This window comes from Monodelphis domestica, chromosome 1 (genome assembly GCF_027887165.1).
Source record: "Monodelphis domestica isolate mMonDom1 chromosome 1, mMonDom1.pri, whole genome shotgun sequence".
Lineage (NCBI taxonomy): Eukaryota > Metazoa > Chordata > Mammalia > Didelphimorphia > Didelphidae > Monodelphis > Monodelphis domestica.
In genome coordinates, this window is record NC_077227.1 from 74588570 (window position 1) to 74605520 (window position 16951).

Genomic DNA, 16951 nt, shown 5'->3' on the forward strand with positions numbered 1-16951 from the left:
TTCCTATCTACATTTGGCTAACTTGCCACTTTTTCCTATTAGCTTTGACAAATGTGAAAGAGAGAATGAAGAGACCCATCACCTTTAGGGCCCTTTAAGAACAATCAGCCATGCTACATTCATTCAATATGTCATGGACCAAAGAGTCATATTAGTGAATTAAAATATTGCAAACAAAACCCCCAAACCAGAAATTTCACAGCTATTCTTGCTTTGTCTCCCTTGCCCAAATAAATTCTTTCCCTTCCTGCCTGTGACATCCATCCAAGTTTAGCAAACACCTCTTCTAATAGGGAGCCGGGATTACCTTGTACTTACCAACAGTCTGTCCCCTTTCAGTAAGGAAGGTGTGCATGCTATAAATGTCTCTCATCAAATCTGAATCCCCAAAGGTAAAATACGCCACATCTCGCTCAGCTGCAGCCGCCGCCAGTATTTGTATTAAGGCTAAGCAAAGAGAAAAAAAATTACCAATCACCAATTGACAGTATGACAATTTATATCAAGATAGCTCTAATTTTTTTAAAATTAGCTACATCATGGGGAGTAAGCAACAACACTAGCTTGCAGTAGCATCTTCCTGCCTTACTATCCAAATCACTTAAAATGATGAATTGTGCCAAATGTGATTCTTCACGTTTTCTTTAGGAATACAAAAGCAGTGTAATATCGTGATCACTGAGCTCAGAATCAGGAGGGGCTGGGGTTTGAACCCTCTTGTCTTATACTTATCAGCTATGTGACCAGGGACAAGTCTTGAAACCTGAGCCTCAGTATTCTCATTTGTAAAATGAGGGTACTCACTTCATTATAAAATGTACCAACTGTGTAGGCCTACTGAGAAGATCAAGTAAGATAACATATGCAACTCATCTTGCACATGTTCAATGCCATGGAAATGTCTGCTATCATTCATTGAGTATTTCATGGTACAAGGCAACAAATAAAAAGATTCAGTTCAATTACACAGCCAAGATGCTAAAACAACTGTTCTATTTCTAAACTAAGTTACTCTCAAAGATTATTTTACTTTAAATTTAGCCACCAGCCTTACACTGACAAGAAAACTGGGTTTTCTTGGTCAGTGGATTTAGTGAAAAGATATTGATATATTCATTAACCCTGCAAGAATTAAAGAAGTAAATCGCTAAACTTGTAATAGTAGTCCCATAAAAAAAAATTTTAACCCTATTTTACTCCTGATGTTTTTATTTTATGAGCCTTTTCTACTTACTCCCTTGAGATTAAATTCTTTTGTGCTAAAGAAACCAATTAATCAAAAAATATTCAACAAAGGATCATATCTAACGACATCTAGACTTTTTTTTCTTGTGATATTCCATCTTTTTGCTATGAGAGAGGTGGCATATTTCATTATCTTTTCTCTGGAACCTTCACTAATTTTTCCATTAATCAAATTTAATTTATAAGCCCTGCAAGCATTGTTCTCTTGGTCCCACTTACTACACTCTGCATCATGTTAAGTTTTCTAAAGTCAAAATCCTTTATTAAGTTAAACTCAAAAAAGTCTAATTGAGGATTCAAACTACTCCCAATCCCACCTTATACACACTACAGTCCTCCTCCAGGGTCTTACTGTAGCATGGAGGTTGACTCTGGGTTCCTAAAATCTATGCCAGAAGGGCCCAGGCACTAACTGCTAGAAGACTGCGAGCTTCAACCAGCCAGGAATTTGCTCAGATAATTTCAAAGAAACCTCATTATGAAGGAATTAACAGCAAGAGGGTGAGTTTTTTTGGCTATAGCAGTTCACCAAAACCATCAGTTAAGATCAACCATGTTGACAAAGGAAGCATCTACTCCAACACTGAGTCCTGAGAAGTAATGATGTAACTTAAAACATTCAACATGTTTTCAGTATATGTTGTCATGCTAGACACATGCCTTTGTTCTCAGGAAAGAGAAAAGAAATTTATATATTACAACTATGATAGAAGGATATTTTAAAAAACCAACTCAGAAACTAAATATAATTCAACATATACCAGATCAAGTAAGGAACTCTGACATTTGATTATGACTAAAATTCTTTTACTATCAAAGAATATGATAAACTTCATCAATTAACATTTCTCAAGTATCTGCAATGTGCTGGGTGCCATAACTGAAATTCATTAATCTCATAAGTGTTGGAGTAATTAATCTCAAGAGAGATGATGTTTTAATTAAAACTACTTAACCAACTTATCTATTAAAGCTTCAGTAAACCCATTTTTAAAGGTGCCAAATTAAACTAATCTGCATATAAAAATTGAAGCTAATGAATCTCCATAGCCTGAAAATATGGTATATTATTTATTACCTTTTAGTGGGAATATGAAAATCTGACTAAATATGGGTCATTAATAAACAAAAGACCTTAATAGCTCCTGCTCCCCAAGTAAGAGACAATTTTTAATTTCCAGTTTTATAGGAACATATACTTAGAGCTAGAAGGGATTTAGCAATCATTGTCCTTTTCCCTCCTCCCTGCTTTTAAACATATGAGGAAATGGAGTCATAGAGAGGTCACATACTTAGTAAATGACACAGCTGGATTTTGAACCTAGATCCTCTAACTTTAAATCTATCAGCTTTTCTACTATGTACTTCATGTTGATTTTCAATGTGTTATTCAAGAAAAAAGGCAACTATCAAGAATGATTTAAATAGGTAAGACATTAACAGCTGCCCATTTCTATCCAGGTATAGCTTGAACAATAATATGTATAATTTTAAAAATATTATTTAAATATTAATACATAAAAATTTAAATTTAATTTAAATATTATTAATTATATAGCATTATTAAGCACTTATTACAAAGTGCTTACATACATTATCTCATTTGACCCTCACAACAACCTTAAGAGGCAGTTTCGCGTACAAAAGACTAGCTAGGTAGTGCATTGGAAAGAGGGCTCGGCCTGGTGGCAGAAAGTCTCATCTTCTTGAATTCAAATCTGGCCTCAGATACTTACTAGCTGTGTGACCCTGGGCAAGTCACTTAAGTCTATTTGCCGCAGTTTCCTCATTTTTAAAATGAGTTGGAGAAGGAAATGGCAAACCATGCTAGTATCTTTGACAAGAAAATCCCCCCCAAGACCAGGAAGAGTCAGACACAACTGATATGTCTGAAAAGGCTGAACAAAAAACTGCACATCCCTATAGAGTAGACAATCAAATGAGATATGTAGATATGAGATAAGTCTTAAAAGTGCTGTAAGAATGTTGGCTTAAGTAATCCAAATATCATTCTCACTTTACAAAGGAAGAAAATGAGACATACTAACAATTTCTATTTCTATATCACTTTAAGGCCTACAAAGAACCTGCCTCACAGTGTCCAAGACATCTGGCTCAAGTATTATCATCTATATTCTTTTACATTAGAGGAAATTGAGGCTCAAAGAGACTAAGTGACTTGCTCACATAGAGATGGTGTACCAGAGCGAAGATATTCTAATGTCAGACCAAGTACATATCTCAACACAAAATATGCCCAAGGACAGCTCTGTGTTGTGAGTCCTTATAGAAACACAACTTAATTTTAACTGAGTTGTCTGACGTGCTAAGCCTGAGTTTTAGAAGAAAACAACAAGAAAAAGGCAAAAATATTTTCAATTAAATATACGTTTTATATATTATATATAAATATTCATCCACTGCCATAGGTATACCCCAAACATATTCAAAGTCTTCAATCAGCCATTTTCAAGGTTCAAAACAATAATCTTATTCCCCTGGATGTATAAAAAATATAAATGTATAAAAATGACATAAATTAGACTTTCAGAAAGAAAACTATTCCAAAAAGTAATAATTGTTTAAAAGATTACTATAATGTCCCTCAGACTTTCAATACCTAAAAACTCCAAATCCCTACAGTTCCAGAGAGCTGCGCATGGACATTTAAATGAATTCTTTCTGCCTTTCTAGTTGGGAAAGAGAATATATCTGCAATATAACACCGTTCTTATGGTGTGTGGACTGGGTCCAAAAAATGATATAAAAGCATTAGATTCTGACTTCAAGCCTGTCTAAATGCCAAAGGAATTATTTAATTTCAACTGCAGGGAGTTGGGTTTTAATTTTCTCCTTGGCAGAAATGTTCAGTTGTAAAAAAAAAAAAAAAAACTAAACCAGACCAAACCAAAAAAACCAAGTCTACATGACTAACTAAAAAACAACTTGGTTTCTTTTTGCAATGAATGCCTTAAAAAAAGAATGAAAAAAAAATGAAGGTAGATCAAAATGAGACTTTGTTTAGGAATGTTAACATGTAATCATTGATACTGAAAATAAACTCTGCCATATACTACAGTAATTTGATAATGTAGGATTACTTAAATGATTCATGTGCATGCTTCCAGGCTTATAGGATAAGAAAAAAGCTAACTCGTGAAGGTTCCCCAACATTGACTTGCAATGTAGCCTTTTCTCAGACTTCTCCTTCTGTGACCTCTCTAAACCTCCAGACTGATCTGGATGCATTACTCAAAGATGATATAAGTAAGAAATGTAAATATAAACATATATATGCATATTATACATCTATATTTATATACAAATCTGTATAAACACACACATACACATACTTATATGTGTGGTTATCTAATTTCTCTCTGTTCCATTATCCTTTACTATTTTTAATCTCCTATCTTTTCGACTAATCCTTTTTAACCACACTTTTATTCCTTCCATCAAGTGCTTTCAGTTGTCTCTCAAGGCTCAGTCAGTCTAGGGGTTATTGCAACATTGGTATCCCATCACTGATATAAACTTAACATGTACATTAAATTCTCATTTTCTCTGGTCAAATGTCATTGACTCATGAAGATGTGATCTTATTTCCCACTACTGTGCTTTGGCTCACAGTGTCCTTCCCATCTGGACTATTCCCCCTCCTTTCAGTCTATCTTCAATGTCCAGCTCAAATTTTAACTTCTCCACAAACCTTTATCTGATGCCACCAGCCCATATTGATAACATCTCAGTTCCAGACTAGTCTAAATGATTAGAATCTTGTTAGAGGGTCTTTTATTGTCACTACCATATATAAGACATACCACAGAATAGCTTATTTACTGTTTCATGTATATATGTTTTCACCAATTAGATTAAGTCACTAGTGAGCAGGACTCCTGTCTACCCCTATTTCTTCTGTCTCCCACTCCTAGTCCTTCATACAATAGACCAAAAATGCCTAAAAAATGCTTTTTGTTTGAATAAAATAGACATAAGATGTGGAACTATATGGAAGAGCTACATGAATGTGGTTCTTCTACTAAAGTCTGGGCTTTGCCACTAGGGACTTATATGAGGTTGGCCAAGTCTCTGAGACTCAGTTTACTCATTTATAAATTGAGAGAGTTAGGTTAGATGGTCTCCAAGGTCCTGTCTGATTCCAAATTCAAAAACCTATAACAAAGAATTTTGGTCAGTGATTTTAGAATCCCCCCAAATCCTTTCAAAATCAGTATTCTTCAACAACTCCTAGCCATGAGCTTCTCTCCTTCCAGTTCTGAAGGTCTATGATAAAATGTTAAAGATGTGACTTCCAAAATACACCAAAACCTCTTTGTGAGATAACTATGTTGTGGCAGTGCTGCTCATGGCAGGAATTAGCACTGCCACATGCCAGCCTCATGAGTCAGTATCTCTTCTTGTTAAGAGCACCATAACACTCAAGGAAAACCCAGGATCCAACATCAAACTAGAGAATCCACCCTTCTTTATCTTCTCAAAGTTTTTCTGGTTTTACTTGCCATGAAATAATTACTACAAGGTAATCTGCACTTAGAGTTGGGGAAAATAGGTTGATATATAAGGAAAAGGAGTGAAATGAACTTTTAAAGGATTCAATTTTAGACATGTATCCACAGTTTTTAAAAACACACACACACACACACACACACATTCTTCCAACTGATTCTTCCTGCCCCTCTAATCTAGAATTATATATTTTTTAAAAGACTTAAATAACTTTACACTCAAAAACCTAATTTCCCTGTTAATTTTTGTTAGTACTATAGGTAAAAGAAATATTTCTTACTGTAAATGTATGCCTTGCACACAAAGACAGATACATGTTTTGAGTTATATTAAAAATAAACCTACAAAATACCAAACTGCCACCAAGCGGTACTAAATAAAACTGCTCAGTCCTGAGAAATCCCTTGATGCTTAAGAATCTGGTATCTTTAATTGAAATGCTTCAAGGAAAATAGCTTCCTTTGTTCAGAACAATACCGAACTTAAAGAATATAGTACAAAGGCTGTATACACACACACACACACACACACACACATTTTCACAACTATCAATGGACTAGTAACCTTTAGGAATAAAAGCAGTTCATTAGTCAAATAGACTGAACATTTTTACATTTCAAATGAAAAGTAAATAAGCAATTTGCTTTTATAAGAATATTCTAGTTAACTTATCAAGTTGTGATTCCAAATAAATGATGAAATGAATAGATAATTTTCCTAATCAATAGTTTTCTTAGGGCTTAAAAAATCCTAAGTAATTCTTGAGTAGATTTCATGATATGTGCTTCTGAAACAAGTACACTTACTTAGAAGTAATAAACCATGGTTTTCCAAGTTAAAGCCACCTGAATGTTTCTGAACAAACTTTGGACTCCCTATATTTCAGTGTGAATGTGTTAAAATCTCCTTAAAGGAAGGTTCAGGCATATACAGTCTAAATTTGAAGTGGGTAGGGGAGCTACTTCATTTATTACTGAATTTCTTAATATATCTAAAGATCTATGATTTCATCAGAATGGGTACTTGTTTCATGACTGCAAACTGCAACTGCTTGATTGATGTCTTAATTGCCACAAATCTACATCAATTACTTGGGTCTAAAAAAATATTCGCTTTTGGTGGCCAGTATTCTTTCTTCTTTCTAGGAATATACAAGTGCCAGTTAATGAGCCCATGTTCAAAGCCTATCCTGAACTTGTCAATGCTTGTATTCCACTTGTATTCTCCCTTCAGGAGACCAGGGCAACCTCCTCACTAGGACAAGATACTGGAGGAAAGACTTTAGGAGGCCTTTGTGGGATAATGGAACTAAAGACAGAAAGGAGAGGAATTTTAAAAGCAAAATAACTATGCCAATTAATACTTATTAAGGAAACAGTATTATACTAGTTTGTAAAAAATAGACTTGAATACAGGACTACAATCCCCACAAGCCTTTGCTCCACTTCCCCAAAATGCTTTGTAATCTCACACAATTCTGAGGTGGGCCGAGATCGAGGAAGGATTTAAGCTGGTGGCAAAGGTTTTTGGCGCTCTTGTCACTTTTTGGACTTCCGTTTTGGAGCAGAGGCGTCTCTTCCATGATGTGAGGTTATTTTGTCTAGGCCTCTCGCCTAGGCACATGTTTCTTACTTGTATATTCTTTAATCCTTAATCCTTAATAAACCTCTAAAAAATATAATACTCCTTGCAGAGAGAAACTAATTTCTACCTGCCTCAGTCTCCCCATCTCCCTAAATTTTAACTGTTACAAGTTATTATGGGAAATTTACAAATTAATATAAAGCATAATTCATGCTAATAGGGAGAGATTAACATATACACAAGAATAAACAACACACAAGTATTAATGTGTGGAATCATGTGGTACAGACTATAAATTCATTAAAAATTCAGAGACAGGGAAGCCCAACAAGGGCTGGGAGTCAAGGGAGGTTTCAAAGTGGAAGTAGAACCTCAGATGTGCCCTGAAAGGAGAGAGAGAATTTAGATAGATGCAGGAAATAGATAAGGGCATTCCAGGCAAGGGGAATATAAAAGAAGATATACAGTCAGGAATGAACATGGGACATTCATGGGACAGTGAGGAACACATCTTTGACCAGAAAGTGTGTATTAGAGTTGTAGAGGGAAAATGATGCATGAATGACATAAGTGCTAGAAAATAAGACAAAAGAGTTTAAATTTAAGAGTTAGAAATTATACACATATAAACCAGGCAGACAGAAAGACAGATGCAGCACTTTGTTTGCAAAGAAGTTTCCATTAAAAGGCTTTATAATAGAGAAGTAACATGATAAAAACAGTGTTTAAAACAAATTAGTTTGACTCTATTCCAAAGGACAGGTTAGAGGAATAAAAGACAGCTAAAAGCTTATTTGCTAAGGTCATCAAAGCTTTGACTAAAGTTTGTCAAGAGAAAGAAGAGGAAGGGATGGGTATAAGGGACATTGAGAAGGCAGTTAGTAATTGGTAAGTGACTATATATAAAAGAGTAGGGAGATTAATGTGTCAAAAAGTTCCAATTTGGCTTAAATTTATAATAACAAATTTATACTGAATTGAGGTATTAACTAATTCACTTGAAGATCATACAACAGACAGCAGCAATTAAGAATGAGTTTTTAATGCAAATATACAAAACTTCTTGAGCTGACAATCAAATACAACTAAGGCACATGGCAGATCTAGATTTGTGGATTGATGACATAAACCTGGTCATCTATTTACTTAGTGCAAAACAAAAAAAAAAGGAGTTGTCATAAAAATCAATAAGTTCAAAATAGAAAACAGGCTCCCTAAAACAAACTCAGGAAGATAAAAAATAAATCAGATAGACTGGAAATCAGAAATTACATTTTTCACTTTAAAAAGTAAGCAAAATTACTCTGTTCTTGAAATATTACTGAACTTTAAGTTATTAGTTAACACAAAAAAAATCATATTTGCAAGGATCACAGGATTTGGAGATGACAGATCAAGTTAAGAAACAGAATGATTATAGGATACACAGATTATACAACCTATTTGTAGCCAAGAGATGTAGGTAAATCTCATTACAATCAATATAACAAATGATTAAATGACATTATTCTCACATGCTGGCAAACAGGTCACATTATAATGATTCTTTCAAATAGTCTAGTTAAAAAAAATACTTTCATTGGTGTTCATCCTATAAAAAATAACCTTAAAAAGGAACCTGAGTCATTTTGACTCCCCTTCTCACTCTGCTTCTATCTATGTAATCAAATACTTTGCCACAGAATCTCAGAATCTAACACTTAGACAGGGCCTGGTCTCAAAACCTAGCTGGTCCATCCCATGCCTGAACAAAACTTCTACATCAGACCTGGTAAGATGCCACGCAACTTTTGACAAAAAAACTGTGGTTATGGGAAAGCTCTTGCCTTTTGAGGCAGCCTAATCAACTTTAGCAGAAAGTTGTTCATGATATCAAGTCTAAATGCACTTCTTTGCATCTTCCATATATACTCCTAGCTCTGCAATATGAGGGATACAGAAAAAAATAAAATATTATCTCCATATAATGGCCATTCAGATGCTAAAAGATACCTCTCATGTCCTCTGAGGAATGAGTGGAAGGAAATGGTACTGTTTAGCTTAGACAAGAGAAAGTTTAGGATGCCAAGAGAATGGCTGGGTTTTCTAAACAACAGTGGCCTTGATACGCATTGTGAGGAAACCACTGAGAACAGGGGTAGGCTTGTTTTGAATATGGCCAAGTAAGGCAGATGTATTAAAGGATTAGACAAGACCATTTTAAAAGCTTGAGTAATCTTGCACCAAGGTAGGAAGTGATGATGATAAACTTGTGCCTGCTATAATATCTCTATCATATTCAGACCTTTCCTTTCAACCTATGGGGCCTGATCAACCAATCCCTGGGTCCCAAGTTCTTGCTGGTTCTGAACTCATACCACCTCCAAAGGGAACACTTACATCTACAAAGACAGAGGGCTGGGAGGATCAAATAAGGTATCTGTCACAACTTAATGAGCTTCCCTCCATTCTATGAGGGGTTCCCTGGCTCTAGCCATGCAAAACCATGAGCATCCCCTGCATGGGACTTACTTACACTGCCTTCTCTCCCATCCCTCCTGCCCAAAATCAATGTGTTTTCCCAATGCTATTCTCTTTGCAGTCCTCTCCAGATACAGAAATGGGGCTAGTGCATCAAGGTCCAGTTCAAATGTCCTCTGCTATCATATCTTCTATATTTATCCAAGTTAGTTGTTTTCTTTCCCTCCTCTGAACTCCCAAAGATCCTGGGTTCACTATTTTTTTTTAAACCCTTACCTTCTGCCTTAGAATGAATACTATGCATTGGTTCCAGGGCAAACGAGTAGAAAGGGCTGGGCAATGGGGATTAAGTGGCTTGTCCAGGGTCACATAGCTGGGAAGTGTCTGAAGTCAGATTTGAATCTAGGACCTCCTGTCTCTGGGCCTGGCTCTCAATCCACTGAGCCACCCAACTGCCCCCTGGGTTCACCATTTTTAAGGTGTTTGTTACAATGAATGTCACCATCTCACATAACAGACTACAGGAACATGAGGCTTGCACATATAAGCTTTTTGTTTCCTTCACCAGACTGTTTCTTAAGGGCCAGGACTATGTCTTATTCATCAAAAGCTATCCATATATATTTGTTGAATAAATTTCTTGCATAAACCAATGATCAGTTTGAGCAATTATTCTATTACACAGAAAACAGAGAATCCATTTGTCATGTTGGATTTTTCACTAAAAAGATCTATTCTAATGAGATCAATAATGTACTATATGAAACATCTACTAGGACAAAATTTTGATTCAATCCAAAAAGCATTTAGTTAGGGGATATATAAAGATAGAAATAATAGTCCCTGACCTTAAGAAACATACATTCTCCAAAAGAGGAGAAAAGCCATTGATGTTTCTTGAAAAGGACAGTGACATGATCTGATTTGCCACTTTAAGAATACAAACTTGGTAAAAACTTATATGGAGAAGTAGTTGGAGAGGAAAGAGACAAAAAGTAGGGAGGCCACGTCAAGGGCTTTTTCACTAGTCCAGAAAAAAAGACTGGAGGCCAGGATAGTAATTAAGAGATTACATTATTAATAGTTCAGACAAGAGGTGATAAGAGCCTAAACTACGAAGGTCTTATCAAGTTTGCCTCCACAAGATGGCAATTGATTGAGCATCGGTGTCAGGGGACTGAGGGGAGCTAAGAATGACCCCAAGCTTAGAAAGGAAATAAGGAAATTAAGGAAAGGTGTGTATTTAGGGGGAAAGATACTACTATTACTTGGTTAGACACGCAAATAGGGATAGAACTAAAGAACTGATACTGGGTACTTGGATGTGTAGTACTTTACCAAGCCTGAAAGAAAGGGAATCTAGATAAGACCAATTCTGTCCTCCCAGTAGTCACTTGGGGCAGGGTCTGAGGCTAACAAAGCTTCCAAGCAAGGAGGCTTAAGACAGCTTTGAGGTATAGTCCTCTAGGGATCTGCCACAAAAGGGGAAAGAGTCAGTAAGTGAGTGATACGAGTATAAGAAAAATGATTGAAATTGCCAAGGATCTTAGGAGGAAGAATTCTGAGGTGGGCCGAGATCGAGGAAGGATTTAAGCTGGTGGCAAAGGTTTTTGGAGCTCTTGTCACTTTTTGGACTTCCGTTTTGGAGCAGAGGCGTCTCTTCCATGATGTGAGGTTATTTTGTCTAGGCCTCTCGCCTAGGCACATGTTTCTTACTTGTATATTCTTTAATCCTTAATCCTTAATCCTTAATAAACCTCTAAAAAATATAATACTCCTTGCAGAGAGAAACTAATTTCTACCTGCCTCAGTCTCCCCATCTCCCTAAATTTTAACTGTTACAGGTTATTATGGGAAATTTACAAATTAATATAAAGCATAATTCATGCTAATAGGGAGAGATTAACATATACACAAGAATAAACAACACACAAGTATTAATGTGTGGAATCATGTGGTACAGACTATAAATTCATTAAAAATTCAGAGACAGGGAAGCCCAACAAGGGCTGGGAGTCAAGGGAGGTTTCAAAGTGGAAGTAGAACCTCAGATGTGCCCTGAAGGAGAGAGAGAATTTAGACAGATGCAGGAAATAGATAAGGGCATTCCAGGCAAGGGGAATATAAAAGAAGATATACAGTCAGGAATGAACATGGGACATTCATGGGACAGTGAGGAACACATCTTTGACCAGAAAGTGTGTATTAGAGTTGTAGAGGGAAAATGATGCATGAATGACATAAGTGCTAGAAAATAAGACAAAAGAGATCACCAATAGATATACAGTATGAGAAGATGGCACAGGATAGGGTCACAGGGACATTTACACAAAGGTGATGTAAAATGGATGGCTCTGCAAATGATATCAATATGAATTAGTCATAAATATTTCAAGACAACTGGGAAAAAAGAGTTACAGAAACACAGGGAGGAGAGATTATACAGGAGTACTTGGTCACTTATATCAAATGCTGCAAAGAGGTCAAGAGAAATGTGGATTGAAAAAAGGTCTTTTAACTTAGCAATTAAGAGACTGTTGGTCATCTTGGGAAAAGCATAATTTGTCAAGTGATAGGGTTAGAAGCGAAATCAAGGAAGTTAAGAAATGAATGGGAAGTTAAAAAAAATATGAGAATATGAGTATAAAAACTTTTTTCTACAAGTTTGGCTGTAAAAGGGAAAAAAGATATAGGATGGTAGCCTGAAGAGTTAGTAGGGGCCAAATGAAGGCATTTTAAGGATATAGGAGGTTTGTGGGCAAGAGAAAAAGAGCCACTGGATAAGAAGAGACTGAAAATTACAAAATATGTAATTGAAAGAGCAAACTTAATCATATAGCATTGAGAGTAGAAATAGTTGGGTTGGTCTTGGTAAAGAGAAAGTGTCATGTTCTGGGAAGAAGAGGGAGCTTATGTGAGGGATGGCTACTATTTCCTCATTAAAGTATTAAACAATATCTGTTGATGAGAGGGACAAGGGAGAATTGGTGTAGGTGGATTATGTAAGGAAAGGAAGTTTTGGAATAAATACTACAGAGAGTGTGTAAGGGAATCAATCAGAGAAGAGTAAAAGGACTGCAGCAGTGAGAGCTCAGTTGAAATCAGACAACACCAGTGGAGGATGCAGTTTATGACTTTATCTAGTCCTGTTCAGCAGCACAGAAGAAGAAAGTCTGAAACTTTAAAAAGGGATGTTAGTGACAGATTACGGCAGGGTTGGGGTGGGTCAGGATTCAAGGTTTAGAGGACAGACTGAAGTTGAACTGGCAAACTATAATCTTAGGATTGATGAAAGACATAAAAGTGTGAGGCCAGAGTCAGATGATGAACAGGGAAAGCAAGAAAGACCACAATGCCTGGAGGTCATGGAAAGAACAAAGAAAAGTAAGTATTAGGAGGCAGCAAGTATAGGAGATAAGAGCTTAATACAGAAGTTAATATAGGAAAAATTTAAAAACAAAATACAGAACACAAGTTCAGAGTTGCACATAAAACCTTTTTTTGTTCTTTCTATATTGAAGTATATTTATTGGTAATGTTTACATTCCTAATAAAAAGGAAAAAAGGAGATATTATAGGGATGGATTCACTTCTGGCCCAATCAACATGTATACAAACCTATCATTCTTTTTATTTTCTCTTCACTCACCTTTTAATCTAGAATCACCCCCAAAGGCACCACATCCCCAGTTTCCTGTGGCCACTGCTGAAAGATTCTCAGAAGAAACTCCTGGTCGAAAGAAACCACAGTAAGCCTATAGGAAAACCAAAAATATGCCAACATGTGAGCTGATATGTTTCTGATACAATACTTTCATAGTACTAAAAGCGATGCTTTTTTTTTTAACCTATTCGTTTTGTGAGAAAAGTAGAAAATGTAATTCAAAGTAGAAATTCACTGAAAATACACAAAGAATAAAAATAAAAATTTAAAAGAAAGAATTCATTATATTTCCAGCTTCCATTGAAATGCAAACCCTTGAACAATTATGTACCTAGATTAAAAAAAAGTAGAAATGATTTCTAAATTCTACACGTTATATACAGTGAGGAAGCTAATAAGATATATCCACAAATTATTTTCATTTATATATTAGAAAGATTTTTTTTTTAAAACAGTGTTTCCTTTGGAAATCCCTGAGTGGTCTATGTTCCTCAAGCTCACTGCTTCATTTCTCCATAGGTGATAACTAACAAGCCAGAATACAGATGTGTTTCTAAGAAATGCACAGTGTGAGTAGCTCCTAAGAATTCTGATTAGCAACAATAACTTCCACTTACATAGTACTTTTAATTTTATCGTGAGCTGTCCCACGACAACAGTTAGTGTAATTATTATTCTCATTTTAGAGGTGAGAAAACTTTGAGTTTCAGTGAGATTACATGGCTGTTGCAGTTTAAATTAAACTCCCAGTCCTTGAGGCTCCCTGAATCTGGCAGTGTTCGCAGAGAGAGGGGGCTGAAAACCATCCCTAGTATATGTTAATGTAGATGGTATTCCTGAACTGGAATTACCACTAAGGTCCCTTCTAATCTTATGAGTCAATGTAATAGCTCTAGGAAAGTATAATACTATATAATATACTGTAAAGACTTGTTAAACATTGACTGTATTTTGCATATTAGAAGAGAACAGTTAACTGTTGACCTAAGGATTTCCGATTTTCAATTTCCATGTCTTTATTCTGAGGATAGTTGGATTTTCTGCCTCTTCGTATAAATATTTTCTAAGACCATCAGACAATATTAAAGGCTTAATATTACAGTCAGGCAAATACGCTCTAGGTTCTCTCCAATGCCAAATAAAGGCTAAAATATAGGCTTCTGTACAACCGTAAATGAAGGAAGGAAAATGATCTGTGACAAATGTTCCCAGAGAAAAATCAAGGATAAAGAAAGATGCTTCTACAAAATCCACATATAGAAAAGTAGTAAATCACTCAGTGAAGTTTTTGCAAAGGTATAAAAATTTATTTAATACATTGTCTGGAGTGGATTAATAAACCTGTTCCTTACACCCCCTTCTGGGCTGTAAATTCTGACAGATATTAATTATAATTTGGTACGACACCATTATTCAATGCTTGCAGTACAGAGCTTACACAAGTCTCCACAAATTACCTGCTCCATCAGATGTATGGGGCTTTGGAAAATCTCTCTCAGGTCACAAATATTGGAGAGCTCAATGTTTCAAGCAGGTTGCTGAGAAATAGCAGCCCCTGCTATAATGCAATGAGGATGAAGAGCAAACTTTTCCAATAGTGATATGCAGTTTTGTGTTAGGTCATAGCTACTATGACATTTAAGTTTCCTATAATTCTGTTAAGATACCTGAAGGAAAAGGAAGCTTTCACTCACTTCAATTTCCTTTCAAACATATTTCAAGAGTATTTTAAAGAATATTGAGCCTTTCCCTGACTTTAATAAGTTCTTTAGAGCCTAGATATCTTATTTGATCTATGTTTTTAAAAAAATTGTTTGAAGTCAAGCATGAAAAAGGAGAATGAAGGACACACCAATTCTTTAGGCATAATTAAATATATACTGTCAAACAATACTATATATTCCTAAAAACATTTAAGTTGTAACAAAAATTAGGCATGTTATATGAATAATCTACAAAGATCAAATATATAATAGAATTTAGACTTATAACCAAAAAGAGATTACAAAAAAATGAATGAGACATGATACAACCATATATGGAATCCTTATTGTATATCATGATATCAGACATAAATGGCAAGCAGATTAGGTAAATGACTATTTGTACAAATGCCTTTATATAGCCAAACAAATCCCAGACTTGGGAGACCCCTGCGTCTCTTCTGCAGCAGAGATGGCCCAAATGTTCTGGGAACCACACTTGGCCTCTGTCTACTTCTATCTCAAATAACCCAAGTAAGGACAAGATGGACATAGAGATCCCCAATCACACTCAGCTTAGGGAAGATCAGTATCATCTCTTTAGCAGTAATCACTCTTTAGTGAAAAATCAAGATTCAACAGGATAGCTGAGGGCTTAGAACCAATTTTTTATTTTGGCTAACAAGCCAGTGCTCAATGATGGCTAAAACAAACGGCAGTCTAATCTTTCTTTTCCAGAGTAGTAAATCTCTTTTCCAGCTATTTTTAACATCTATTTGAGAGACGCTGAGAATTGAATTTTGATAGCATGAGGAAGACTATGGGTTGGGCATAATTTTGGACCACAGGGCACTGGTAGGAAGGCTCGGTTAGGAAGTAGTCCTAACTGATACCTTTTAGGTATCAACAGTGAGAGCATTTTAAACTTGGGGCTGACCAATCAGTGTGCCAGAAGCCCTGAGAGAAGGAAAAAACAAAGGTAGGAAGGAGGGAAAGAGAAGGGGGAGGGAGTAAGAGGTAAAGACAAAGAAGCAAAGGAAAGAAAGAAAGGAAATGGGCATGGAATATAGAAAGTAATATGTGATGAAGCTGATGAAACTGAGGTATTAAGCTGTACAGGTCCCAGGTTTATGCTCCACAAGAGATATGTGAGAAAGAATAGAGTTGATGTCAGGTGTGGTCCTCAAAGTCCATACATTAGCAAAACTTTTGGTCTCTTCATAAAATCTAGCAGTTTTGTGCAGCTATCATTAATGAAAAATTCTCATAATAAAAATCCACTAGATTTTTAGGATAACAATTACATTAATGCCATATTAATGTTAGTAGAAGTACCCTTTCACGTTTTCATAATTCATTACTTCCTTTTCAGTGTTAACTAATTCAATTTCCTTACATTGATTATTTAATTACTGTGTTAATTAGTGTTAATATTAACACTGATTTCTTCAGGTTTTATAACATCTTGTGATTTCTTGGTATTAGATTCCCTGATGAGGAAACCCCTTCTACCAAAGCCAGTTAGCATGTTTTCCACAATTTAGTGACACAGAATTACCTCCAGCAATGGTGTACAACTAAAACTATACATTAAAACACACAGAAGGATTCCTGTAAGTTGTACATTGACTCAGAAAACCACATATTAACATTATCTATGTTTTATAGTATTTTTATTTATTTTGTTTAATAATTCTCAGTTCCATTTTCATCTGGCCCAAGATAAACTCAGGAGTATAATAGGTCACAGGCAGCTTGTAGGCTA

General features: G+C 35.6%; 1 protein-coding gene and 1 long non-coding RNA gene across 2 annotated transcripts in view; one reads left to right on the forward strand and one right to left on the reverse strand.

The window, feature by feature from the left end:
- The window catches only part of LOC103093023 (uncharacterized), a 59568-nt gene that overhangs the window by 38798 nt on the left and 3819 nt on the right, over positions 1 to 16951 (forward strand). The window contains exon 3 of the long non-coding RNA XR_460226.3: positions 13481 to 13603. This is a non-coding gene — a long non-coding RNA (uncharacterized LOC103093023). The remainder of the gene's footprint in view (positions 1 to 13480; positions 13604 to 16951) is intronic.
- The window catches only part of PARG (poly(ADP-ribose) glycohydrolase), a 162767-nt gene that overhangs the window by 4749 nt on the left and 141067 nt on the right, over positions 1 to 16951 (reverse strand). Inside the window, exons 16-17 of the mRNA XM_001372494.4 lie at positions 13469 to 13574; positions 319 to 447 (exon numbers count right to left, since the gene is read on the reverse strand). Coding sequence (XP_001372531.1) covers positions 319 to 447; positions 13469 to 13574 — 235 coding nt within the window. The remainder of the gene's footprint in view (positions 1 to 318; positions 448 to 13468; positions 13575 to 16951) is intronic.